This window comes from Papaver somniferum, chromosome 8 (genome assembly GCF_003573695.1).
Source record: "Papaver somniferum cultivar HN1 chromosome 8, ASM357369v1, whole genome shotgun sequence".
Lineage (NCBI taxonomy): Eukaryota > Viridiplantae > Streptophyta > Magnoliopsida > Ranunculales > Papaveraceae > Papaver > Papaver somniferum.
In genome coordinates this window covers 93677675-93703214 of record NC_039365.1, presented here as the reverse complement: position 1 = coordinate 93703214, position 25540 = coordinate 93677675, and the positions used below count along the sequence as shown (strand labels likewise).

The window sequence follows — 25540 nt, the reverse complement described above, 5'->3', positions numbered from 1 at the left end:
TTAGCAAAGTAGTGGGTGGACAATCAACCAACTCTCTCACGTACAAGGAACTGGTGAAACCACGATTTCCCACTTTCCCACTCGAGCAACCGTCAGACTTACTGGAGATCAATGTGTTTACACTTTTCGGTAGTATAAATAAGTCTCCGAGTCCATGATTGAAAGTAAGTAACAGAGTACGACAAACACATAGAAAATCCACGAAGTATTGAACAGACAATCCATCGTCTAACCAAGAATCGTGTGACCAACACTCTTTCAATCACTCAAACTTATTCATCATTTGCAAAAACCCACAACATATTCATAGATTACCATTAATCTCACACAATTCTCAGCTTCCCTTCTACAGATCAACCCTCTTCCCTCTTTGTGACCGAATTGACTTTGGAACTGCCATTGACTTGGTTTAGGACGGAGTCCTACAGATTGATCTCTCGAACTTAAAAGCACTCCCACGTAGTGCATCTTTTTGAGGTTAGGAAGTTTGCTCGGAGTCTTCGATCGCTCGATCGTATCTTCGTTCCCTAGAAAACCAGCGAACCGTTTTTCCCCATCAACAAACACTGTGTAGTAGTAGTTGTTTTATCCACTTGGTATGCACAATGCATAAGATATATCCTCACAACTCTTCTTATCCTATAAATCCTTAGCTATTTACCACCATCATTAACTCTCATCTCACACAGGAAAGAAGCCTCTTTATCCCTTCTCGGCCATCTCTTCGAAGATGAAGATATACCCACATCCTCTTCAAAAATCTCAACAACCCAAACAACAATCTCTGAAAGAATATGAAGCAAGATCTAAATCCTCCCCTCTTCCGTTCCTTACTCTAATCCCCTTTCGATTACCTAAAGTATCCATTAAAACAAGGAAAGGTTTTCTCTTAAGGTAGAGAATTTTCCCTCTTTCTCTTTGTATTTCTCCGACAATACACAATTATTAATATATATAACTCAAATCCCTAAATCAACTACCAAACCCCTAATTCAACGGAAAGCATGGTTAATTATCTAAATTTTCATAGTTAAGTTTGTGTAAGATCGGTGACATAATTAATTCTGAAAACTAGTCAATACTCATTCAATTTTAATATAAAACATTATTACGAAGATTTTTTTAATTTTTTGTATATTATGTTTATGGATTTTTATTTTAAATTAATGATTACATAAAAAGAATCAAAATTTAGTTAATTCCTCTTCGAAAAAAAAATTAGCCGAATAACCAGAATCACTTAAAAATATAGTTCAATCTAAATTAAAGTAAGAGTTTAGATTCTAGTTTAAATTTTGGGAAAATGTCGGAATTAGGGTTTGTAATCAATAAATTTGTGAGAAAATAACTATTAGTTTGAATTATAATTTATTTTGGATTTAAAGGAGAGCTAGGATTTATTTTGATTTTATGAAAGAAGTATGATATAAGTTCGATTGTTAGTAAAGAAATAAGACTTGTTAGTAAAAAATTAAGACTTGTTTGGCTTTTCACTTTGACTTAAGCTTTCTGGTTATAGATAGTAAATACATCGGCTACACTTAAAAAAGAACTTACGGATAAAAATACCAGCAGGACCGGTTATGAAGGGTGGCTCCCTGGACTCCAGCATAAGGCAATTTTTTTGGTTCAGCCGTATTAGACTATGTTTTGGTGGCCCAATTTTTTATTCGCGGAAAAATTTTTCATGATCGATCTTAATCATTCGATAATCAAAACTTTTTCCTGAAAATAGAAACATATATATCAAGTTAAAGAAAATCTTAGATGAGAAGTAAACCTAATGATTCGATAGTTAAAAACTTTTTCCTTAAAACAGAAACTACATCAATTTTGGTGACGTTCACTCCATATTCTTTACTGAGAGGCCGAATTTTATTTATTCTGCTTCATAATCATCAAGCTCGGTGCATGATTCATGAATGAGAAAATTTATACAAATTTACTAAGTGCCAACCCAATTAAATATTGATACACCATGTCCACGATTGTTGAGTTTAGGTCGACTAATTATGTTAGTTTGGTTAACAGTCGAATGAACTTGTACTTATTGCTATAAATGGACGTATAAAATATAAAGATCTATAAAAATAGGGAAATGATATGAGGTGTTCGTTCTTTTTAATATGTGGAATTTTTTTAATAATGGAATGGACTGTACTACTTGTTGTAGTTGAGACTCATAATGTTATATATATATATATATATATATATATATGTTTGATGATGGTTTATGGGGGACTCTTAGAGATTTGTTCAAATATTACTCTAATACAAACAAGGGATGTTATAAGAATAAAGAGAGTTATCTTGTTTGAGAGTTTTCTTACTTTAATGCAGGTATCTCCAGAACTACCTAGTGTGAGAATAATATCTTCACACTTTGTTTATCTTCTTCAATATGTTTCAGAAAATAGTTTAGTCCTTATTTTTTGTACCCAAAATAACTTTTAGGCACAAAACACGATGATTTAATGTTGATCATGATGAATTAGGCCTAAAAAACGATTTGTTTTTATTTTATTTTTTTGATCATGCGATAACTGGGCAGGCCCCACTGCCTGACCCGACCCGCCTACCCCTTACACTACATCTACTACTACTGGGGATTGTACCCCTGACGTCTCTCCCACAAGAGATTTAAAATAAATAAGAAGACAAAGATTTAACGTGGTCCGGCAAGTTGTGCCTACATCCAAGGATGGAATCCCGTAGGGAGAGATTTTTTTGATATGATGATTACAATAATTCTTGAATGGTTAGCAAACCTATAATTCCATCTCCTTTGAGTTGGATTTTGGCCTCTATTTATGGCAAAAACCAAATCCAGTTGTAGTTAACCATAAATTTGTAGTTATCCAAAATAACCACCTGGATTTGTACTTATCCTTTAATACTTGTGTATATCCTTGAAGATCCATGTATATCTTCCTTAGATTTGAGCCTATCTTGAAAGATTCTTCTATATCTTCACATGATTTGAGTTTATCTTGAAAGATCCTTGTATATCTTCACAAGATTTGAGTTTATCTTGAAATATCCTTGTATATCTTTACAAGATTCGTGTTCATCTTGAAAAATCCATGTCTATCTCTCAAGATTTGTATCTATTCCAGGATTTGTGTATATCTCACAATGACTTCCAAAATCAGTATTTTGGGCTTCTATATAATAAGCTAGACCGGACTTCCAAAATAAGCCATGTGTGTTTCCTCAATAAACCCATGGATTTCTATAATAAACCGAACCGGGTGTCTATGATAAGCCACGTGGGTTTCCTCAATAAACCCGGGTTTCCACAATGACCGGGCTTCTATAATAAGCCATATGGGTTTCCTTAATAAAACCACGGGTTTCCATAATAAACCAACCGGGCTTCTATAATAAGCCAAACGAGTAGCTTGTGCGGTATGCACGTGCACCATTTTAATAGGGTACAAATACTTATATTTTTCTCCTTGGACAGTTGTTAGAATGTGTTTGTTTCCAATTCTGATGGAAAAGATGGGTCAAACCGCAAAGGAGGTTATATAAAGGTGTGGATTGGCATGTGTAAACCGCAAGGGATCTTTGGAATAAAGAATCCTCGTAATTTCAATATAGCTCTCTAAACGAAGCTGACTTGACGGGTAACGACAGAAAAAGACCAACTTTGGGTGAAACTTCTAGAAACAAAATATTACCACAAATCTAATCCTTTAGAACCTTCGAGAAACTAGGAACTCTCTTGGATATGGAAAAGGTCCTAAATATTATATAAAAAAAAATTATATTTGGCAAGTGAAAATGGAGCTAATACGAAGATATTAGAGGGCAATTGGATTCCTAATACATATAAAATAAATAACTAGAGGGATAAATAAGAGCCTTTGCCGCAAAAAGTTCAATAACTAGTAAATACTAAAGGATCCTGGGACACTGAAAAACTAGATGAATTTTTATCACACGAAATGAAAGAAAAAAATCCTTATTATTACTACAAAAAATAAAAAGACCGAATCAGATGGAAACACAAACACTCAGGAGATTTCACGGCCAAAAACATTTACAATTTCCTCATCAATCAAAATACAGGAAATGGGAATAATAACGACTTCCCTTGGAAAAAACTATGGAAGATACAAGTAATCCCTCAGATTAGACTGTTTATTTGGAAATTAGTTCAAAAAGCTTTACCGACCGCAAGTAGACTAGTAGCTCATAACTCAGAGATTTCACCAGAGTATCCAATATCAACTGGTGAAAACAGAACACCATATCTTCAGAACATGTCCTTTTGCTAGATCAATATGGTTTAGTTGCTCATTGGACGCAGTCAATTGGCTAATTATCAGACTCGATTAACACTTGGGTTGAAAATTGGATCTTTGTTGCATAAATTTTGTAATTTTGTGAAAAAATTGCTACCATACTTTGGTTTATTTGGAAATACAGATGCGAGGTAGTTTTTAGAAAAATCAATCCATATCCAACATTATTAATTGAACAAATTAAAAAATTCATCCAGTCATCAAACTTCAAGGAAGAGACCAAAACTCAATGTATCCAGAAAGTAAAGTCCATTAAACCTTCATGGAGCAACTTCAGAATTGGATAATATTCATTGATGCGTCGTATAATAAAGAGAATTTATCCATGGGATTTTTTTTTCTGTACTCGGTCGACCAAGAAGCTTTCATGCATATATCAACGAGTTCAGAATGGCCCCTTCGGCGTTGCACGCAGAAGCAAAAGTGTTATTGAAAGCTTTAAAATGTCTAGAAGAACATATACTTTCAAGTGTTTTTATTGTAACTGACTGTAAACTCCTAGCAGATACAATCACAGATGTACCATGGGTAGCAGAGAATATTATAAAAGAATCTATTTTTGTTTTAGGAAAACTCCCACAAACTCAGGTTAAATATATAAGCAGGAATCACAATGCAACAATGGACTCAGAGACAAAAGAATCAAGGACCAGAAAACTTCAACATATGTCAACGCAGTTGCACCAGCGAGTTCAAAAAGAAAGCATTATTTCTAATGTTCTTGATGAAAATGAAATTGTCCATATTTTGTATTACATTGTTGAATTAATATATTTAACTTTTTCATTAAAAAAAAAGTTGATGGCGTTTTGGATATTTTATGCTACGGTTTGTCCTTGTAAAGAAATTTTGGGTCATCAATACACTTATTTCAGTATTGTAAATTAACATTCGTTTTGAAAACATATACTATAATCTATAGGGCATGATTTATTTTGCATAGAACTATACAAGGGCGTTCCGAGCTCTTTCACATGAGGTCATCTAAATATCAGAGACGGTTCCCAATACTAGTGGTTTTAATCGGTGGAGCCACATGCTTGGTGTGACTAATGAATGAAGGAAGAATCACATGATCAAATCAAAGATAATTGACTTACAGGTCGCTAACAAATCCCTAGATACCTTAGATTACAAGAGCCAATTTCAATTCTTTCATTTGTTTGCTTGATATGGTCTTGGTGTTTCTTTAAGATAACATAAATGACTAACCGTAAACAGGACACTTAATCTTCTTGATGGAACAATTGATTTGAGTTGATTGGATTGGAGTAGTATCATTCAACCTAACATCTATTGCCCAACGCAAGATTTTAATCTATTTTTGCACTGTCGCATATGGAACTAGTGGGCAGCACATGATAAATTGATTGATTGTACCACTTTGAATACAAATGCTAGTGTATACGTAATGAACGTGTTTGGCTTGTTTTTTTTCTTTCTTTTCTTTCTTTGGAAGCAATTTGGCTTGGTGATTAACAACACCTCATGCACAAGTCTTTTGGACTATAGGTAAATGGAAAAAAAATGAAAAGAAAACGGACCGAAACTGTACACATCATGTGGTTCAGGGCATATAGGTAAAATAACATGTTTTTAAACTTTATTGGACTAGCCATTAATTGTTATATTCCGCTGGACCAGTCAGTAATCCGGGTCGGGTTTTCTGGACTAAATAGTAAAGATCTCTTTTTTGTTCTAGGAATTACTAGGTAGTCCAGGAAACCCAGTACCGGTTACTCTCTAATCCACCCCTAGAATAAAATTATCCGCTGGTCCAAAAACATGTTTTTGGACCAGAATATTTATTCCCTAGTCCAAAACGTGCGGGTCACACAAGACAAGTTTTTCAAAAGTACCAAAAATACCCTTTCTGCAACTCCACGAACAAATCAAATTCAGTTTCTTTCTCTTTTTTTCATCTCAGATTTGTTTCTCTTTGGTTTTCTCTGCTCCTGCGTTTTGGTTCATCACAATATCTGGTAGCGTCTTTCAATTAGGCTCATCACAGCTATTATCTCGTAAATCATCTGTGCTTCGAAATCAGATTCGAACAAGGTATTTATCTCGTAAATCATCTTCCTCTGCTGTTGTTCTTGGAATGTTGATGAATAATTAGGTTTATTCTGATCCGATTTCTATCAGAATAGTTGTCTATGATGTACATTGTTATCTTTCTTTTATGATTTCAGTTTTGTGATGATTTACATTGTTCAATTCAGTTTCCGTTCGATTTACATTGTGATTTTTGTGTGTTTCAATTAGGTATCTTAAAATCGAATTAGGTTAATCTCAGATTCGAACAAGGTATGTTACTATAATCACCTTTTCTCTGCTGCTGTTCTGTTTTAGTTTCTTTGTAATCTGATATAGGTTTGTTTTACTGTATTTTTTGATATAGGTTTGTTTTGTTAGATAGATCGTGTAGTAATTTTGTATTCTCTTTTTGATATAGCTGCAGTTCTTCTATTTATATAAGATGAAACTCAAAACATATTGATATGTTGTAAAATATATTATACATGTTACATACCAATACGTACTGCATATAGCCTGCAAATATATCTTACTAAAATACAGTAGATGCCAATACATATCAATATGTATAACGTATAGAAATTCAGAGACTTAGTTATTCTACATGTTACATACCAATACGTACTACATATAGCCTGCGCTCTTAGTATGTATCGTGCAATACAGTAGATGCCAATACATATCAATATGTATAACTTATATCCATTCAGAGACTTAGTTAATTTTTTGATCATTTACAGGGTTAACATGTCTGACGTTGCTCCCAAATCAGACTTCTCCATCTATTCTCATGTATACCATAAGCAATATCATTTTGCATATGAGGTTACATCGTTTTCAACTTTAGAGGATTTGAAATTTTGCATCTGTAATATGTGGAGCTGGTTGACTCCATCGACTATTCTGGTTAACTATTTCCAGAATCAAGCGATAGTTCCTATTCTTGCCGATGTAACACTCCAGGGCTTCTCTGCATTACATTCTTCAAAGCAATCAGCTTTCTTTGATTTGCACGTGGATGTAATTTCAAATGGCGCGTCTAGGCGTATGGAAGTTGACAGTAATGCAGACTTAGTTGTCAGTGCAAAGAATAGTTATTTGAAAGAAGGTAAAGAAGCCCCAAGAGTGTTTTTTTCAGATGGTTGGGATAAGATTTTTGATGATACAGATCAATTATTCTATGGTGGTGTTGATGTCGTACGTATATCATGCCAAAAATACTGCATGAGAACTGGATATGAAGTAATTAAGAAGAAGAATGACCTTGAGAGATTCACCGCCGTATGTAGTGTGAAAGGTTGTTCATGGAAGCTTCGCGTAACTTCCATTGGTAGTTCTATTGATGTTTTTAAGATAAAGGAATATGTGGGAAGGCACACCTGTGGCGGTGGTTATATGTTGAAGAATCCAAGAGTTACAAAAAAACTCATGAACAGTCTAATTCATGAGATGGTCAGGCAGAACCCTCGCATAACACCAGCAGAGATCATAGATTATCTTAAAGTTGGTGGTGGCATTGAAATCCAGTATCACCACACATATCATGCAATTGAGTTGTCGCATAAACAGATTTTTGGTAATGATGTGAATTCGTACACTGATCTTGCTTGGTGGGTGAATGCTGTTAGGGAAACAAACCCTGGGTCATTTATTGATTTCGATTTCAATGATGCTACAAAAAGATTCAATAGACTTTTTGTTTGCTTTGGAGCTTGTATAGAGGGATATAAACTATGTCGTCCCATGATTTTCTGTGACTGTACATTTCTCACTGGAACTTTTAAAGGAGGTCTCATGGCAGCAACATGTCTTAATGGCAATCAAGGTAACTGGTTCTTTTTTTTTTGATATGTAGTGTCTGGTAGTTAGATCACTCATATTGACCTTACTTCACTATCTGACAATGAGTATTGACCATAATACATACTACATATTGACCTTACTGAGTATGAGATAAACCATACTGCATGTGAAAATGTAGTGTCAATCAGTTGCTTAACATGTTATTATGTAGTGTCAGGTTTTCACATATCAACAAAGAGGTAAACCAACTGCATGTCAATATGTAGTGTCAATATTAGTTGATTAACATAACTAGTAATTCCTTTTTGCAGGATTTTATCCGCTTGCGTTTGCTTTAGTACCTGGTGAAGACAATATCAGCTGGGAATGGTTTTTCAAGAAACTGAAGGAGGCTTTGAATGATGATCGCCCAATCACTTTTATGACTGACCGAGGTGAAGGGTTGGTTAAATATATTCCCAAAGAGTTCCCTGATTCTCATCAAAGATATTGTTACTTCCATTTGGACAAAAACTTACCTATCGCAAAGTCTGGCGAAAAGTATAAGGAAGTGATTGATGCTTTCCGAAAGGCGACATATGCTCTTTCTCCTGCAACATACGAGGAAGGTCTTCAAGAAATGGTTAATTTTGGAAGGCCTTCTGTTGCTGACTACTGCAGCAAGATTCCAAAAGAAAAGTGGTCCAGTGCTTTCTTCAAGGGCTGTAGTTATGGTTACACTTCATCTAGCGTTGCTGAATCGTTCAATAGCTGGATTAACAAAGAGAAGAAATTACCTGCGTGTGCGTTCGTTGACTCGATCAGGTTTGTATCAGTTTCCTTAGTCACGGTACAAGCTTATATTAGTTTTCTTTTTGTAACAGTATTAGCATATATGTTCTGTTAATCTACGTATATTTTTAGTATAACAGACTTGCTATCCCCTTGTCGTGTAGGATACGTATGATGGAGATGATGTCAGAACGTCGTGAAGAGAGTCTCTTGATGGACCCAGAACTGCTAACCCCTACGTATCAAGCCTTGCTTGAACTACACATCCAAATTGGTCGTCCCTGGAAAGTTAGCCAGTCAGATGCTAATCGTTATGAAGTGCATTCTCCAAGGTTAGCGTTTACCCCTAATCTCTATCATCTGAATGTTATTTACTTTCTCTTTCTTTTTTTTAAGTACCATGTTTATGTGAGAACATATAAATATGTACTGTGTATATTAGGTGTACTAAAAAATAACACATGAATATGTACTGTGCAGATCTCATATGGTAGATCTAGAGAGAAAAACTTGTACTTGCCAATGATGGCGCGTTTATGGTTTTCCATGCTCGCACGCTACTGCAGCTATTACTAGATCTGGAGGAAGGATTCTTGATTACGTTGAAGATTATTTCAATGTTACCACTTTTCGTAAGCTATATTCAATAGCTATTAGACCCGTTCCTAACCACGACAGGTATGTGTCTTTAATCAGTACATTTTCATATTTTGCATAACAATATGTAATGGTAGATACCACTTACACATGTAATAGCAATTGAAACTGTCAACATAAACCTAATTACATATGGATGTTACATACTGATATGTAATGGTAGATACCACTACATTTTTTTATATTTGTTTTTCAGGAACAATATACCGTGTACATATTCATATGTAGTTGTGGTTCATTCCATTTATATGATACTGTTTTTATCTCACAGGCCCGATGAGTATCACGTAGATGATATCGTTCTCCCAGCAGAAGTAATTAGGTCTCCACCAGGCAGGAAAAAGGGGAAACGTATTAAGTCTGCATATGAGACTAGTAGAAAATCTGTCAAGTGTCCAAACTGTAATTTGAAGACTCATCACAACAAGGCAACATGCAATTTTATCCGACAGTATGAACTTTCTGAAGAATGATTTTGTGTCAGGTATGTATTTCAGTCAGATACATATTAATGTCTTAATTAAGTAAGTTTGATACAATACAATGTACTTTTAAGCAAGTAGTGTTCTGATTTTTCTTTTTCTTTTATCACAGGCTTTAACGTGCAGCAGAATGTTATATCGATGATGTTGCCAGATTTCTTTTCCACAATTCTTTCCTCTAGCCCTTGTTCTATTCTACCGTTTTTCTTTTTGATTTTGTCAGTACCAAATGAATTTGGTTAATAAGCATTTCATTTACAGTACATACATTACAAGTGTACTGAAAATACAGTTTTTATTGTTTCTTAGAACATCTTTTGGTTTTTGAAACATTATAAGTCTATCAAAATGTAGTTATTTTCGAATAATGAAATATGTTGTTAAGTCTATCAAAATGTCAGTATCTATCACCAGTAGTGAAGTATTTACATACTGAAGTATTTTCTGGTTATGCATCAGTTTTTTTTAGATGCATAATACATTATGCATTATTTTTGTTTTATCTGCATAATGTCTTATGCATTACTTTTTTGCACTTTTCTGGTTATGCGTCAGTTTTTTTTTAGATGCATAAGACATTATGCATTATTTTGTTTTAGCTGCATAATGTCTTATGCATTACTTTTCTCACTTTTCTGGTTATGCATCAGTTTTTTTTTAGATGCATAAGATATTATGCATTAATTTTTTTTTGCTGCATAATGTCTTATGCATTACTTTTCTCACTTTTTCTGGTTATGCATCAGTTTTTTTAGATGCATAAGACATTATGCATTATTTTGTTTTAGCTGCATATTGTCTTATGCATTACTTTTTTCACTTTTCTGATTTATGGATTTTTATGCACGTGCATAATGTCTTCTGCATCATTTTGTTTAGTGCATAAGACATTATGCATTATTTTGTTTTAGCTGCATAATGTCTTATGCATTACTTTTTTTTTTCACTTTCTGGTTATGCATCAGTTTTTTTTTAGATGCATAATACATTATGCATTATTTTTGTTTTTGTTTTAGCTGCATATGTCTTATGCATTACTTTTTTTCACTTTTCTGGTTATGCATCAGTTTTTTTAGATGCATAAGACATTATGCATTATTTTGTTTTAGCTGCATAATGTCTTATGCATTACTTTCTCACTTTTCTGGTTATGCATCAGTTTTTTTTTAGATGCATAAGACATTATGCATTATTTTGTTTTAGCTGCATAATGTCTTATGCATTACTTTTCTCACTTGTTCTGGTTATGCATCAGTTTTTTTAGATGCATAAGACATTATGCATTATTTTGTTTTAGCTGCATATGTCTTATGCATTACTTTTTTCACTTTTCTGATTTATGGATTTTTTATGCACGTGCATAATGTCTTCTGCATCATTTTGTTTAGTGCATAAGACATTATGCCATTATTTTGTTTTAGCTGCATAACGTCTTATGCATTATTGTTTTCGCTTTTATGATTTATGGATTATTTTTTTTATGCACGTGCATAGTGTCTTATGCATCATTTTGTTTAGATGCATAAGACATTATGCATTATTTTGTTTTAGCTGCATAATGTCTTATGCATTATTGTTTTCACTTTTCTGGTTATGCATCATTTTTGTTTAGATGCATAAGACATTATGCATATTATTATTTCTGCATAACATGTTATAAACTAGTTTTTAACTGTATAACAAGTTATTAGATATATGTTTTTGAACATTCTTGAACTCATGAAATGAAATGAAACCAAGAATAAAAAAAAAAAAAAATAGGTAAATAGTGATATGTACTGTCAGATTACTTTTAGCAAGTAAGACTATTTTTGTGTCATCTGCCAACTGATTTCTGGTGGAGATGCTTTCAGCAATTTGCATGCTAACGGGACCCTTTTGTTACGAATCTTCGCTTGCATTTATTCATCATCTCCCAAAGGCACTCCCACATATTTTCTTTTTGGCATCATCTTCATAAAATGCATCACAAACAGTAGACAGTCTGGCGACCCCCCTTGTTGAGGTGCTTCACATTCATTCACTATTACATTCTTCATTGTTACTTTGTTCTTCTCCAGCAAGTACACGTTGATAGGTACGTACATGTAATCTTCCATTTTGCAGGCGTGTGGATAACAAATACCTCCCCATTCAGCCTTAGAAGAATTGTAGTGGTTGAACACCATTTTTTCGCAGTCATAATCAAGTAGCGTCCAATGAAGATTGTGGTGGCACATTGGTACAAGAATCTTCTTGATACTTTCATCCATCGCCAATATTGGTTTGTAAACAGAATCATGTGTTGCTCCTTTGAGGTTATCCGGGAACTCGACATTGTACTGAAAACATGGATGTACTTGAAATAGTTTATATCTAATTTTGTTTTATGCAATATTGATATGTAGTGTACCTACCCCTACATACTTTTTAAATTTTTGAATATGTGTTGTAGTAAATATGCAGTGTAAGATTACAACTTACCCAAGCGGACGGATCCATATGCAACACAGGCAAGTATTTCCTGTATACTTCGTGCATCGGTTGCTCATTCTGAAATTTGGTGTTAAGCTTGTATTGTGCGTAGTTGAGAAGATCTTGTTCTAATAAATCGTTCTGCACCAAGTCATCAACTGTAGTTCCACTTACACAAAGACCACCTTCTGCCACTCTCCAAGCAATTGAGCTAGAAAATAAACGACGTAAAGGTTAGTATTCTTTGTGTAACAGTACATACTGATATATCTTTCTCAGTATTTTTTATACAAATATGTATGTATATCAAAAGTACATACACAAACTAATAGTACATATCAATATAAAAGTACTATCAAAAGGAGTAGCAGCCTTTGTCACTTTTTTTCCTTTTGCTTTAGTAGTTGCCGCTGCTGTTTTTCTTTTTCTTTTTGCTTCAGGAGCATCATCTGCTTTCTTTTCCTTGGTTTTTGCTGTTTTTGTAAATCAAAATTTTTGTACACATTACATATCAGTATGGTACAACATATAACTTGTAAAAATGAAGTACAAATTGCAGACAACATATTGATATGTAGTACACATATAAATTGACATACTAAATTTTAGTATGTATTAGTTAAACAACAATACATTTCAATATGTAACAGTACATATTTTAGGTTTTGGGAATATTGCATGTCAATATGAAGTACATATTAGGCTTTGTTTTTGATTTGATTTACTTTTTTCCTGAGGAACCTTACTCATATAACTTGTCAAAATGAAGTACAAATTGCAGACTACATATCAAAAAGTTTTGTACACATTACATATCAGTATGGTACAACATATAACTTGTCAAAATGAAGTACAAATTGCAGACAACATATTGATATGTAGTACACATATAAATTGACATACTAAATTTTAGTATGTATTAGTTAAACAACACTACATTTCAATATGTAACAGTACATATTTTAGGTTTTGGGAATATTGCATGTCAATATGAAGTACATATTTGGCTTTGTTTTTGATTTGATTTACCTTTTTCCTGAGGAACCTTACTCATACTTCTTGTTGTTGGAGATTTAGCAGTAGGGGAGGTTCCTGTTGGTGAATCATCGGTAGACTTCCTTCTTCTTTTCACTGGTGTACGAGATTTAGCAGTAGGGGAGGTTTCTGTTGCTGAATCATCGACAGATTTGCTTCTTCTTTTCAATAGTCTAGGAGATTTAGCAGTAGGGGAGGTTCCTGTTGGTGAATCATCGGTAGACTTCCTTCTTCTTTTCACTGGTGTACGAGATTTAGCAGTAGGGGAGGTTTCTGTTGCTGAATCATCGACAGATTTGCTTCTTCTTTTCAATAGTGTAGGAGATTTAGAAGCAGGGGACGCTTCTGTTGGTGAATCATCGTCAGATTTCTTTCTTCTTTTCACTGGTGATGGAGATACTTCAGTAATTTCTTCTGTAATCGTCCTCTTAATTTTTCTACTTGTACCCATTTCTTCTTCAATTGAATTTAATGAAAATTAGGTCAGATACTGAAAGAAGAAGCAGTTTCTGTTTCTGATAATGGTGTTTTTTCAATCTTTTTCTGATAATGGTGATTAATTGAGTTAGGTTGCAGAAGAGAGACGGGAGCAGTTTTCTGAATGTGAAGAAAGACGAAGCAGTTTGCGTTTTTCAATTGAGAGTTAGGTTGCAGAAGAGATAGAGAATGCAACTGGGAAAAAAATGAAAAGAAAACGGATGGAAATTGTACACATCACGTGGTCCAGGGCATATAGATAAAAATAACATGTTTTTAAACTTTATTGGACTAGCCATTAATTGTTATATCCCGCTGGACCAGTCAGTAATCCGGATCGGGTTTTCTGAACTAAATAGTAAAGATGTCTTTTCTGTTTTTGAAGAATTTGGTTTGGATTCTCTTTAGAAAGGCTAAATAGCCCCATTGTGTCAGATCAAAAGTCAGTAACGAGGGTTCAAGTTTGGATGGCTAAGATCATCACAACTAAATGGCTTACCTTTTCTCCTTTGTAAAATTTTCTTTTATCAAGAAATGGATGGTTATATTATTTTTCGTTTGTTATTTATTAGCTAGAGTAATCCCAAGTCTTCGAATATTTCGGATGAAGGGGTCTACGAAAAACAATTGGGTGCAATTTATAGTTTTAATAATGGTCTTCTAAGCTAATCAAAAGATTCAAAACTGTCTTTATTAGTAAAGATGTTTTCTTTATCTTCCCCTCAATAATAACAAGTGAAAGAAGAAAGAACAACAAAAAATGGTTCGTTACTTGCATTTCTTCTCTCTGTCATTCTATATCTTCTTCTTAATTCTCCAAGGTGGCCCAATCTCAATTTCAGATGATGCAGTCACAGCCCCCCTCAGTGTTGTCAAAAAAACTTGCAAGAAAGCGGCCGACATGGATCCTAATTTGACATACAAATTTTGTGTTACATCTCTTCAAGCTGTTCCAAGGAGTCATTGTGCGAATCTAAGAGGACCTGGATTGATGGCAATGAAACTAAGAACTTGTTTGTTTGCAGCTGACTCGGCGTCTGAATCTGAGTCAACCCCTGACTCGGACCGAGTCAGCAGTCAGACCGTTTGTTTTCCATTTTGAGTCAGATCTGACTCGACCTCTGATTCAGACATAACCCCTGACTCGGACTCATTTGAGTCAGGTAACAAAATACCCCTGACTCATGAGACCAAACCACTGACTCACTTATTTCCGAGTCAGATGAGTCAGATCTGACTCAAAACAAACATATCGACTCAGATCCAGATGAGTCAGGTGATTTCACTCAGATCCGGATGATTCAGATCCAGACGACTCAGATGAGTCAGGAGTAAACAAACATGGTGTAAGCAGAACAAATGCAACTCATACAAAACTTTATATCAAGAAGATAATGAAAAAGAAGAAGAAGTTAGAGCCATTTTACAGGAGTTGTTTGGAGAGTTGTTTAGAGCTTTATTCTAATGCAATATGCTCGACTAGAGACGCCATTAAGTATTATAAATCTAGGAGCTATTTAGAAGCTAATGTGCAGTTTAGTGCAGTCATGGATGCACCTTCAACTTGTGAAGATGGGTTTAAGGACAAGGAAGGTCTACGATCTCCATTGACGAAGAAGAACAGTGATTTGTTTCAATTAACTGCTTTGGTTCTTTCGATCATCGAAATGCTTCGTTAGTTCAAGTTATAGTAATTAATCACTACATTGTTAATCATTGTATGGTTTGATGTGCACTATCAATGCATATATGTTATAAACTAATCTTGTTTTCTTTGTTTTTTTTCTTTGTTTTTGTTTTACTGGTTTCTGTATTCCTTCAGTTTAGTTCATTGCAAAATAAGATTGAAACATGTTAGTTTTCTGTAATCTTTTTTGCTTGATTATGATGATTAATGGTTAACATGTTTGCTAATAGCTAGCTTAAAATGTAAGGTTAATCATTTTTTTTGGCCATCTAACTGAATTGAGGTTTATGCCCCTTGAAGGTTACTTGTCAATACTATCATGACGTTTTTTTCATTTTTGATGGAGACCTACATGTGAACACTGAACTCATAGACAATTCTCAAAATTTGTTTTTCTTTTCTTTCCTTTCAGTCTATATTACTAAATGCCATTTCTCCTGGTACTGCAACGGCAATATGGGATCTTAGAGTACAAATATCAGTGTTTTTCTTGATTTCTGGAGAAGAAGAAATGAGAACTAGTCAAGTTTGTTTTTGATCTCATGCAGCAAGCCAACTCTGGTCATCAGTGTCCACCTCACTCACAAAACCTGCAAAACTCTGCAGAATGTTCCCCAGCCAGGGATATGAATGTTGTTAGACCCCATAACTATGAGACCATTATGTAATTTCCTTAAGATCTTAGTAAACAGGGAAGGGTTCCTTAGGAACTCCAAGCTTAGAGAACATTAATAAAGAAAAACAACGTGAAGAAGCAAAACATTTAATGCATTATAAATTAAGCCCAAAATGATTCAAAAGACAGTGAAGGTCCTGAAGGATCACAGCTCCGGTCAAGAAATCGAGTTAAAACTGGTCTTATTAAGCAGAATTAGGGTTTATTTTCCACCAACTACAGAGACCAAATTTCTACAGACAAACAGAACGAAAAAGTAGAGTGCACCCAAAGCATGTCTGGATAGACAACCTTCCAAAAATCCAACGCTATAACTCGATCAAATAGAGGATCTTGCTCGAACTAACTAGACATTGGATGATTAGCAATGTATTCGACGGCAAGTTTACAGGAATCGATCTTGTCAGCCTCCTTATCAGGAATTTCCAGCTTGAACTCTTCTTCAAGAGCCATTACAATCTCAACAGTGTCCAAACTATCCAAGCCTAAATCATTCTGGAAATGAACTTCAGGAGTAACCTGCCAATGGTGCAGAAGTTAATGCAAATATAAATCAGTTGCTCTAAAGATCTTTCTAGCATTCACAATGTAACGGATAAAGATCGGAGAAAATTTAGTATGGGTAAGTTCTTCCAAATGCATACTCTACGTAAGCACATCAACTGAAACTAATAAGATGATAAAGAACAGAGAAAATTTAGTTTCCATAACTCTAAAAAACGCTAGGCAAACAACTTGTCACCCTGTATGAAAAATTCGCCAGTTAACGTTCTTAAGTGCTTAGGTTAGAGCTTGAGTTACAGATGGAAGAAAATATCTGTTTCCAACACATAAAATGCATACTTATGTCAGGTACGAATCAAATAAACAGATTTTTGACAAAAGTGTAAAAATGGTCAGCCAAACGATAATTCTCATCATCCATAACCATAGTTTTTGCAATATTCAAGCTCGCTAAATGTCATGTTCCTCTACATATTTTGTTGAGCAAAATACTCCGTTACACATAACTGCCACAAAAATGCTTGCAAGAAAGTGCTGGTCTGTGCACCATCACAACTTTGTAGGCATCTATGTTCAATGTCATGAAAAATACATCATCCTAATCACGTCACTCTTTAAGATTTGTAATTACGACTATAGGCTACCAGGGAATTCCACGAATGTGTTCCTTTTCTATTTGATCTGTTATAAGTTCTCCCATCCAGTTAAACATTCTCATCCTAGCTAAGCAAACTCTATGAGCACACATCTAAAAATGGATATCTTCCTAATTGATCTGCACTTAGACCCCATCTTCACTCACCTATGTTAACTCTGATACTTCAATTTCTACGGAATCAAATACATTGAGTACCACCATTACAAGATAAACTTTACCTCTTACGTACTAGCTACAATTTAACCTCACACTAACATAAAGTCAAAATCTAACATCATGTTTGTCTTTCAATACTGGCAATATAAACCCATCACTACCTAACCTAATATTAGATCAAAAAGCATAGGAACTCATTCACGACAATCAAAAATGAAATGCTCATAACGAATCAACCAAATGAAAATCGTAAGTAGAGTCAACTTGGTGATGTAACCAACCAATAGAAACCAACAAACCCTAGAAAATACATAACCTAGATGCTTAATAATTAGAATAAAAGTTATGGATAAAACAATAATAACACTTAAATCAGGGATCCACCAGGAACGAAGAGGATAATAAATGGACAAACCTTCGCAGGATCAACTTTGGGGAAGCTCTTAACAACGGAAACAACTCTGTCGATGACTTCTTGTTTGTCGAGATGATCATCGTGAGAAGACATTGACCTATTTAAATTCAAGAGGTTCCATGACTGCAAAGCTCGTCCATTTTGAGTTAGGGTTTGGACTGGAACTCTTAGATGACCTAAGATCGCAGCTCTGAAAGACATTTCTCTCTCTTTCAAAAGCAAAGAAAAATGAAAAACCCAAAGCGGAGGGTATAACCGTAGTATCAGTAATAAAAAGGGAGCTTTCTTCATAAATAATTTTCGTCCCTAGAAGGATGGAACCGATTTTTGTACGGGGTTCCAATTCCTTAAAAGTTCCATTTCAGAACTGGATTTTCCTTTTTCGGTTCCAGTTTCGATTCTAGATACTAAATAAATTTATTTATTTTTTTGAAAAAATATTAAATGAATTACTGGTGGGAGTTGGACTGTCCCTGTTGGCAATAGTTCATAGTATATAGTCCTTCAATGGTTGGTGATATTAAGTATGTGTACAGACAAGTTAGGGAGGAGGCCAGAAGCAAAGAAAATAATGAAGCAAGTTTTCTCATTTTTCTTCCTCTCATTATTTCTCCTTCATCCGATCTTTATTCAGGAGAGTGCGTGTGGAGAGGATGCATCTGCCGACGACATCGTGAAAGAAACATGTGAGATTTGTGCACAGAAATCGCCGCTGCTGAATTATGAATTTTGTGTGACTTCGCTTGAAGCGGTTCCTGAGAGCAAGACCGCAGCAGGTTTCCATGGTTTAGGAATAATCTCATTAGAACTTGCTCAGACCAATGCTACCGACACTATTTTGGTCATAAAGGAGCAGTTGAATTACAAAGACCTGGATGCTTATGCATTCCTGGGCTTGAATGATTGTTTGGATTTGTACACCGATGCAATCAGTACGCTTGCAAAATCTATTGAAGCAATCCGGTCATATAATTATGTCAACTTGAACATTTGGATAAGTGCAGCCATGGAGGCATCAACCACATGCGAGGATGGTTTCAGAGAAAAAGGCAGAGTTTCTCCACTGAAGAAACAAAATTCTAACTTCTTTCAGTTGTGTGATATTGCACTGGTTATTACTAAATTGGCTTCTTCCCTTTTGCTCAAAACACATGAGCCTGATGAGATTGCAGTCTATGATGGTTGAATTGTTCTCAGCTCATAAAAGTTATTATAATGGTTATCCAGTCTAGGAACGTTCATAAGGCAATAACCCTCTTTTAATGTACTGGTATTACAAACTTTGCGTATGTATTATTCCAGTTAAATTTGGCTTTCACCTTCCACATCCCATGCATTTTTCACAACCCATGTATTTTTCAGGTCTAACCTCTTACAATGCCAATATTTTCACAAGAGGGTTTCAACAGAGCATTTTCTCATTCATGATAGACTGCATGATCAAAAAACAGAATATTTAGACTATTTATTTTAAGGTAATATTTAGCAAAATTAATGCAATGGAAAATGCCATTGATGCTGTCCAATTTCAAATTAACTGGCTCAGAAGATATCAACAAATGTGAAAGTGGTAACCAGGTGAAGCATAACAAAACATGGTTTTATACACATGTAGGTCATATCATCAGCGATCAAACATTTTCACCAGTAACAATGCTAAAGAATTCATGACATTGCGACTGGGTCAGACAGTATTTGTACATGGCCGTCAAAAGGAAAGACCTCTTTACATTGATAATGGTTCGGCATGCTTAGACAGGAACTCTCTTGCCTCTGTACTTATCCATGAACTGCACCACCAACAACAAAAAACGGCAATCAAATTGAATTCAGGTATACTATATTAATGCTCAGGTTATCAATCTAAAAGTCCACTGATCAGAATCCTGTCAGGCACATTCATGGCATGAGGTGCCAAACATGCATGTCATACAAATGTTACCACCAGTCTAAAATCCATTCAGCATGCTTGGAAGGATAACAGAAAGCCAGTTTTTATGCGTATCATGCAGTACTGATGTATAAATTTATATATCACATAGCATACAAGAAAAAAAAATGTATTGTTCAATGTAAATAATTCACAGAAAATTACAAAAAGTTACTTTGTGCTAGAATATCCTTACCGATGTCACAAACGGTTGTTGGAATATCCAGCCAAGAATGGGTATCCTTTGTAGAAACACCGCGAGTGTTGGCCAAAACCCACTACATAACAATTTTTATCAGTAACTGAGAACCTTCGCAAACAAATGGATCGGTAAAGGCAAAAGAGTGCTGAAGTCCAGACCTGAAAAGGACAATAAATCCATATGCCTCCAAGATCATACCAATGACTGGCCATCCAATGAGAACAAAGAAGAAGCCAACACCAAAAGAGATTGTACCCTGCCACATCAATGATACAGCTACGTAAGAAAACAGAGAAAGATGATAAATGAAACAAACAAGCGAGAAGTCGGAAAGCATTTGAACCTTGTAATTCTGTCGTTTCATGAAGAATTGCATGGTAGATTTCAGTCCAATGGTCAGCATCACCCCTGACAAGAAGAGGATCTGATTTAGTACCACACACAAGCAAGCCAACGTTAAGCAGGTCCCCATCAATGATAACGAAAACGGGAAAATCAAAGACAAATAACTTAAAGAGAAAGGAAGCAATATCAGATTTATCAATTCACTCACATTTCCCATGGCTAGAAGTCCCTTGTCAAAGAAAAATACGATTCCCAGAAATGAAAAAAAAATGCCGAACCCCGTCAATCCAAGCCCGATCTCTGGTTCATTAAAGAAATTGTTAGAAGATTAAAACGTTGTGGTATATAGATATACCAGCAGAATGTGATTCAAACAAAAATAAAAAAATCACGGAAAGAAATATATTAAGAGAACAGACAAAAATCAATTTGGAAAAAACAATCAAACGAAAAAGTCCAAGGCGTTCTAGTGTTCTCAGCATTAGCAATACCAGCAGTAATTTACTTTGATATTTTTTTAAGGTCCAGGAAATGTTGCCACACATTCAACTTCTCTTCCTTGGCAGAATGACAACAAAGATGAGATATGGAAACTTCAAGGGTCCTGATATAACACTTGCAGTATAGACCAGCATCGGAGAGCTCTAGACTTTGACAGAATCCATGGCACATTGAACTTTGTACGAGCTTAACGCTTTAACAACAAACCCTTATTCATTTCTTAAGAGCAATGTCAAACATCATCATAACCATCCAGGAATCCACACCAACTCTTTTATGCTCCAACATACCAATCATAGGAATTCCTCAGATTCTAAGAGGAATAAGGAACCAGATTGACATAAATGTACCCACTATCTGAAACCATAAAATACCCCACTGGCAATTTAAACCTTCTTAATGCATTAAACGTCCTTACTGCATACACACTACTTCAGTGTACCTAACCAGTTTCAACATCATTGAAGGGCTAAATGGTTTCACTAAAACTGAAACCAAAAAAATAAAGGGGTTTTTGAACTCCCCATCCCCTCCCTAAATTGTTAACATTAGCAACGTTCCCCCCCTAAAAAGTAACATTTCTCTCCAAAATACCCTTAATATACATGTGAGACCTATATGTGTGTGCAACAATCGCCACCATCATTGAATACCTCCTCCCAAACGCCTCCATCAACTATACAACTTAAAAATCATTCCGGCATTAATAGATTAAAATGAACAGTAGAGTCTCAAGACCTGATAATAAATCATTTGATATAAATCAACATTAAACCTAGTAATCGTTCTAAGAGGACAAAGTTGCAACAGATCTCATACAAGCAATTGAGAAATTAATGATTCAGACACTGATAAATAAATCAACATCATGTTCGAGAGTCGAGACTTATTATGTTTCCATCGTCATCCAATCAAACCACACAAACTAATTAATCTTGCCATACTACTCCCAAACTGATTCTTCGATTTATTTCAGTTTGCTCCTCTTTTACCCTCCCGAAACATGACAATACAACCCTAAAATGGGTTATCAAATGCGTAGAGTTTGTGGCAGCAATCGTATGTAAACCTTAATTTCACACACAATCAATAGACTTTACGGGGGTAAACTCAAAACCCAAAAAATAAAATGCAATTTACAAGGTCTGTAAAGATACAAAGAACAAACACCTTCCATGCGCAACAGATACAGGGATATGTGTAACCTAGCTAGTGAACTAACTGGCCATTACAATCAACCAAATCGGGACTGGGTGAAGTATTGTAAGAGGATCAAACAACAACCTTAAAGCAAATCAAGAATTTAGGGTTACATGCATGTGTTATTAGGTTAGACTAGCTAAAGATTTTCAGGTATTCACTAATAAATTCCTAATTTAGACGAACAGTTAAACAATAACTGAAACGGATACGCAAAGAAGCAATATAGTAATTTATAAAAGATAATCGTATCCACATACTTTTTCTGTCATTCATCTCGAACGAAACCATTTTGCCGATCTAAACAGGCAATCTGCATCAGAAAATGAAACCATTCTCAAGAACAACTCCATTTAACAAAGGAAATAGTAAATATCAATACTATACACAAAATTAATCAAATTATAAGGGTTTGAAAAGGGGAAAAATGTATTTAGATTCCCTTGTCAGTGGTAAGATCTAAAGTAATTAAACGAATTGGAAGATCTAAGATCACAATTCACTCGAAATTTAACATTCAGTAAAGAATTGATGAATAATGAAATTGACAGTAAAAAAGATTACCCGAGAGTTAAGAGTGATGATGATGATGACGAGAAGAGGAAAAACTAGGGTTTGAGGATGAGAAAGAAAGAGTGTTGTATTGGTTTATTAGGGTTAGCGATTGTGAAGAAGTAACGTTGAAGTTGCAGAGAGACTTTCGTTGATTTCGTTTCTTCTACACGAAGGGAAACGAAATGACAAGGAGAGAATAATGAAGGAGGACTGTGGAATGGTTGCTCGCTATGATGCGCTAGGGTGTTGTGGTGCACTCTATTACTGTTTAAGTGACGTGTTTCTGTTCCCCGATTGGGCAATTTTAGCTATTCCGCGTATGTGGAAAATTTTGAGTTTTATTTCTTTCGGGTGAAATACTACTATTATTTTATTTTGGGATATTTTGATTTTGGGTCAACCATAATTGTTCGGATCACCACAAAATTTTAATTAGAGTCTGGATCCGGGGACCGTTTTTGATCGTCTTGACCGTTAATTAATTATTTATTTTTTAAATTTAGTTTTAATTTACCCAACTCCATTACTTATCTTCCATCAAAAAAAAAAAAAAAAAGACTTTCATTACTTACCCGTTAACACAACCACAAACTCTGCCACAAACAGTACCACCATCACCTCGGGACCACAAGCACCAATATCCAATATCCTGACAGTTGCAAATGAAACTAGTTAAACCAAAGCAATTACAAGATAAACAGTGTAGATTTGGGCAAGAGTTTAGCTGGGAAAGCAAGTTGTTGTTGTTGATTTGCAAGAAGAATGAGGAAAATCAAACAAAAAGAAGAAGATGTTCATGACAAATTTGTAGTAGCAGGTCATTCATGCATTTTAGCGAACACGTTGTGTGTGTTCTATTGCAAATATGAGCTTACGGGTGATTCAAACCCACGGTTTCTCCTTCCCTGAAAATTTTGCTTCTAAAACAAGAATACACGTTCATTCACTCAATTTGCACACCCACTTGTTAGTGTCAAGAACAACTACTAGCGACCTGCGTATGACCATCTCCCTTGACAAGGGTGCCACTTGATGGTTGCTTTCACGGCAACACACAATTCAAAACCGAACCAAAATCAAATTCACCACCAACCCATTTTTATTTATCAATCCAGGACCAGAAGCACTCATAACTCTTCTCTATTCACCAGCCACAATCAACAGTATAACACTCTTCCTTGGTTAATCTTCTTGGCATCAGAACTTGCCAAACTCGAAATCAGGGACAACTTGCTTTTCATGTTTTCTATTTCTCGATTCAAAACCCTTCAACCTCCTTTACTTCTTCTCGATTCAACAGCATCACATCTAAATGTTCTTGGAAGAAACAAATCCCACATCTTTATCCTCAATTTCTTAATTTCAGAATTTCTCAATTGATAGTAATAATTTTAACTCATTTCCTGATAACTTCTCCTCGATTTATATACATCTTCTTGTCTTATTCTTCTTCTGTAACCGATTCATCAGCTTCTTCAATTCAGGCGAATAAACTAGAGAAGAAAACGTCTTCTCTTTGAATTGAGTTGAAAGTTTAAATGGCAAAGTTAGTAAATAATGTCAGATCCGAATTTTAGTTAGTCATATACACCTTTAACAGATTTTTTAACTGTCAAGATAGTCCACCAAAGTCTTGTGACCCAAACTCTAATTAAAATTTTGTGGTGACCCAAACGCAAGTCTGGTCCCTTTTATGTGACCCAAAATCAAAATATCCTTTTTATTTTTCTTGGAAGAAAACATCTTGATCATGATTTCATTAATATTGTAAAAGTGAATACATCAATTCCAAATACATCAAAGTTGGGAACGCTAAAAGATTACATATGTGAGTTTTGTTATCTTATGCACTCATGCACAAGATAAGAGTCAATCATTGGCATGGATTTTGAAACATGACATGTGAAATAAATTCTTGCCATTCGAATTTGTTGGCTTTTGAATTACGAGTAAAATGCCCCAGAGGGGAGTAATCTGCCTAATTTAATTTTTCTTCTCCTTTAAGAGTAAATTGTCCCAGAAGGAATGGTATGCGCAATTCGTCGTTATCACGATCACTTCTTGTAGCCAACTTATCTTTAAAAAATTGTATAATCATAAACACTTCCGAAAATATCTGCAATGAAGGCATTCAATAGAAAAGCTATTACGGCTATAATAATCTTCTAATCGGCATATAAGAGCCATTAGATATGAAATAAATAGATAACATAATATTTTCTTTTATAAAAAAAAAAAACAGAGTAAATTGTTCCAAAAGAACAACTACTCAATTACAGGGGTTTGGATTGCAGGGCTAAGGCTAGCACAACACCATGCAGTTTCCAGCATTCAAATACAAAATTATGTCATTGCCAATTGTTTCAACCGATTGGAGAGTGTAATATAATTGTAAGAAGTTTGGACCTTTTCCAATTTAAATTTCCTAGAGTTATAAAAATAATCGTTAACTTAGCTAAACTAATCGTCGTTTTGTGTTGATCGTGTACCACCTTGATTAGTTTACCTAACACAAAATCGATGACTTCACAATTCCCCCCTTTCATTTGGTGGAATCCTAGGTTGAATCTGCCTTGGACTTCTCTACTGTAAGCTTCCTTTATTTATTCCAGAGTTGAATCTTCCGGGTATAAAAGTCTATGTTGGCCATTTGCAGCTCATTTCCCCAACTCGACGCTAGGTATG

General features: G+C 34.9%; 4 protein-coding genes across 5 annotated transcripts; 2 read left to right on the top strand and 2 right to left on the bottom strand.

Moving 5' to 3' along the window:
- Window positions 1-14786: 14786 nt before the first annotated feature.
- LOC113305787 (putative invertase inhibitor) lies at window positions 14787-15705 on the top strand. The gene is made up of 2 exons (XM_026554789.1): window positions 14787-15020; window positions 15418-15705. The coding sequence occupies exons 1-2, from the start codon at window positions 14787-14789 to the stop codon at window positions 15703-15705; spliced, it is 522 nt and encodes a 173-aa protein (XP_026410574.1).
- Window positions 15706-16460: 755 nt separating this feature from the next.
- On the bottom strand, window positions 16461-18391 carry LOC113302103 (acyl carrier protein 1, mitochondrial-like). Its single transcript, XM_026550950.1, has 2 exons — window positions 18123-18391; window positions 16461-16908 (listed from the first exon to the last, which is right to left on the bottom strand). Exons 1-2 carry the CDS (start codon window positions 18321-18323, stop codon window positions 16732-16734), a joined length of 378 nt encoding a protein of 125 aa, XP_026406735.1. The 5' UTR covers window positions 18324-18391; the 3' UTR covers window positions 16461-16731.
- A 271-nt stretch (window positions 18392-18662) lies between these two features.
- LOC113302101 (putative invertase inhibitor) lies at window positions 18663-19447 on the top strand. The gene has a single exon (XM_026550947.1). It carries the CDS (start codon window positions 18694-18696, stop codon window positions 19306-19308), a length of 615 nt encoding a protein of 204 aa, XP_026406732.1. The 5' UTR covers window positions 18663-18693; the 3' UTR covers window positions 19309-19447.
- A 162-nt stretch (window positions 19448-19609) lies between these two features.
- LOC113302102 (vesicle transport protein GOT1-like) lies at window positions 19610-24374 on the bottom strand. 2 transcript variants are annotated; one of them, XM_026550949.1, is made up of 7 exons: window positions 23428-24374; window positions 22561-22613; window positions 20808-20899; window positions 20598-20678; window positions 20413-20510; window positions 20249-20330; window positions 19610-19912 (listed from the first exon to the last, which is right to left on the bottom strand). In XM_026550949.1, the coding sequence occupies exons 2-7, from the start codon at window positions 22589-22591 to the stop codon at window positions 19874-19876; spliced, it is 423 nt and encodes a 140-aa protein (XP_026406734.1). In that variant the 5' UTR covers window positions 22592-22613; window positions 23428-24374; the 3' UTR covers window positions 19610-19873. The 2 variants fall into 2 exon arrangements, with proteins under 2 accessions (XP_026406734.1, XP_026406733.1); XM_026550948.1 differs by lacking the exon at window positions 23428-24374 and adding an exon at window positions 22865-23091.
- Window positions 24375-25540: the final 1166 nt, after the last annotated feature.

Coding starts and splice junctions, on each gene's coding strand:
- LOC113302103 (XM_026550950.1), bottom strand. CDS start 18,323: ATGTCTTTCAGAGCTGCGATCTTAGGTCATCTAAGAGTTCCAGTCCAA. Junction 16,909..18,122: donor CCAAAGTTGATCCTGCGAAG/GTTTGTCCATTT, acceptor CACCATTGGCAG/GTTACTCCTGAAGTTCATTT.
- LOC113302101 (XM_026550947.1), top strand. CDS start 18,694: ATGAAGCAAGTTTTCTCATTTTTCTTCCTCTCATTATTTCTCCTTCAT.
- LOC113305787 (XM_026554789.1), top strand. CDS start 14,787: ATGGTTCGTTACTTGCATTTCTTCTCTCTGTCATTCTATATCTTCTTC. Junction 15,021..15,417: donor TAAGAGGACCTGGATTGATG/GCAATGAAACTA, acceptor TATATCAAGAAG/ATAATGAAAAAGAAGAAGAA.
- LOC113302102 (XM_026550949.1), bottom strand. CDS start 22,591: ATGGTTTCGTTCGAGATGAATGACAGAAAAA. Junction 20,679..20,807: donor GACTTCTAGCCATGGGAAAT/GTGAGTGAATTG, acceptor GTACTAAATCAG/ATCCTCTTCTTGTCAGGGGT. Junction 20,331..20,412: donor GGATTTATTGTCCTTTTCAG/GTCTGGACTTCA, acceptor ATTGTTATGTAG/TGGGTTTTGGCCAACACTCG.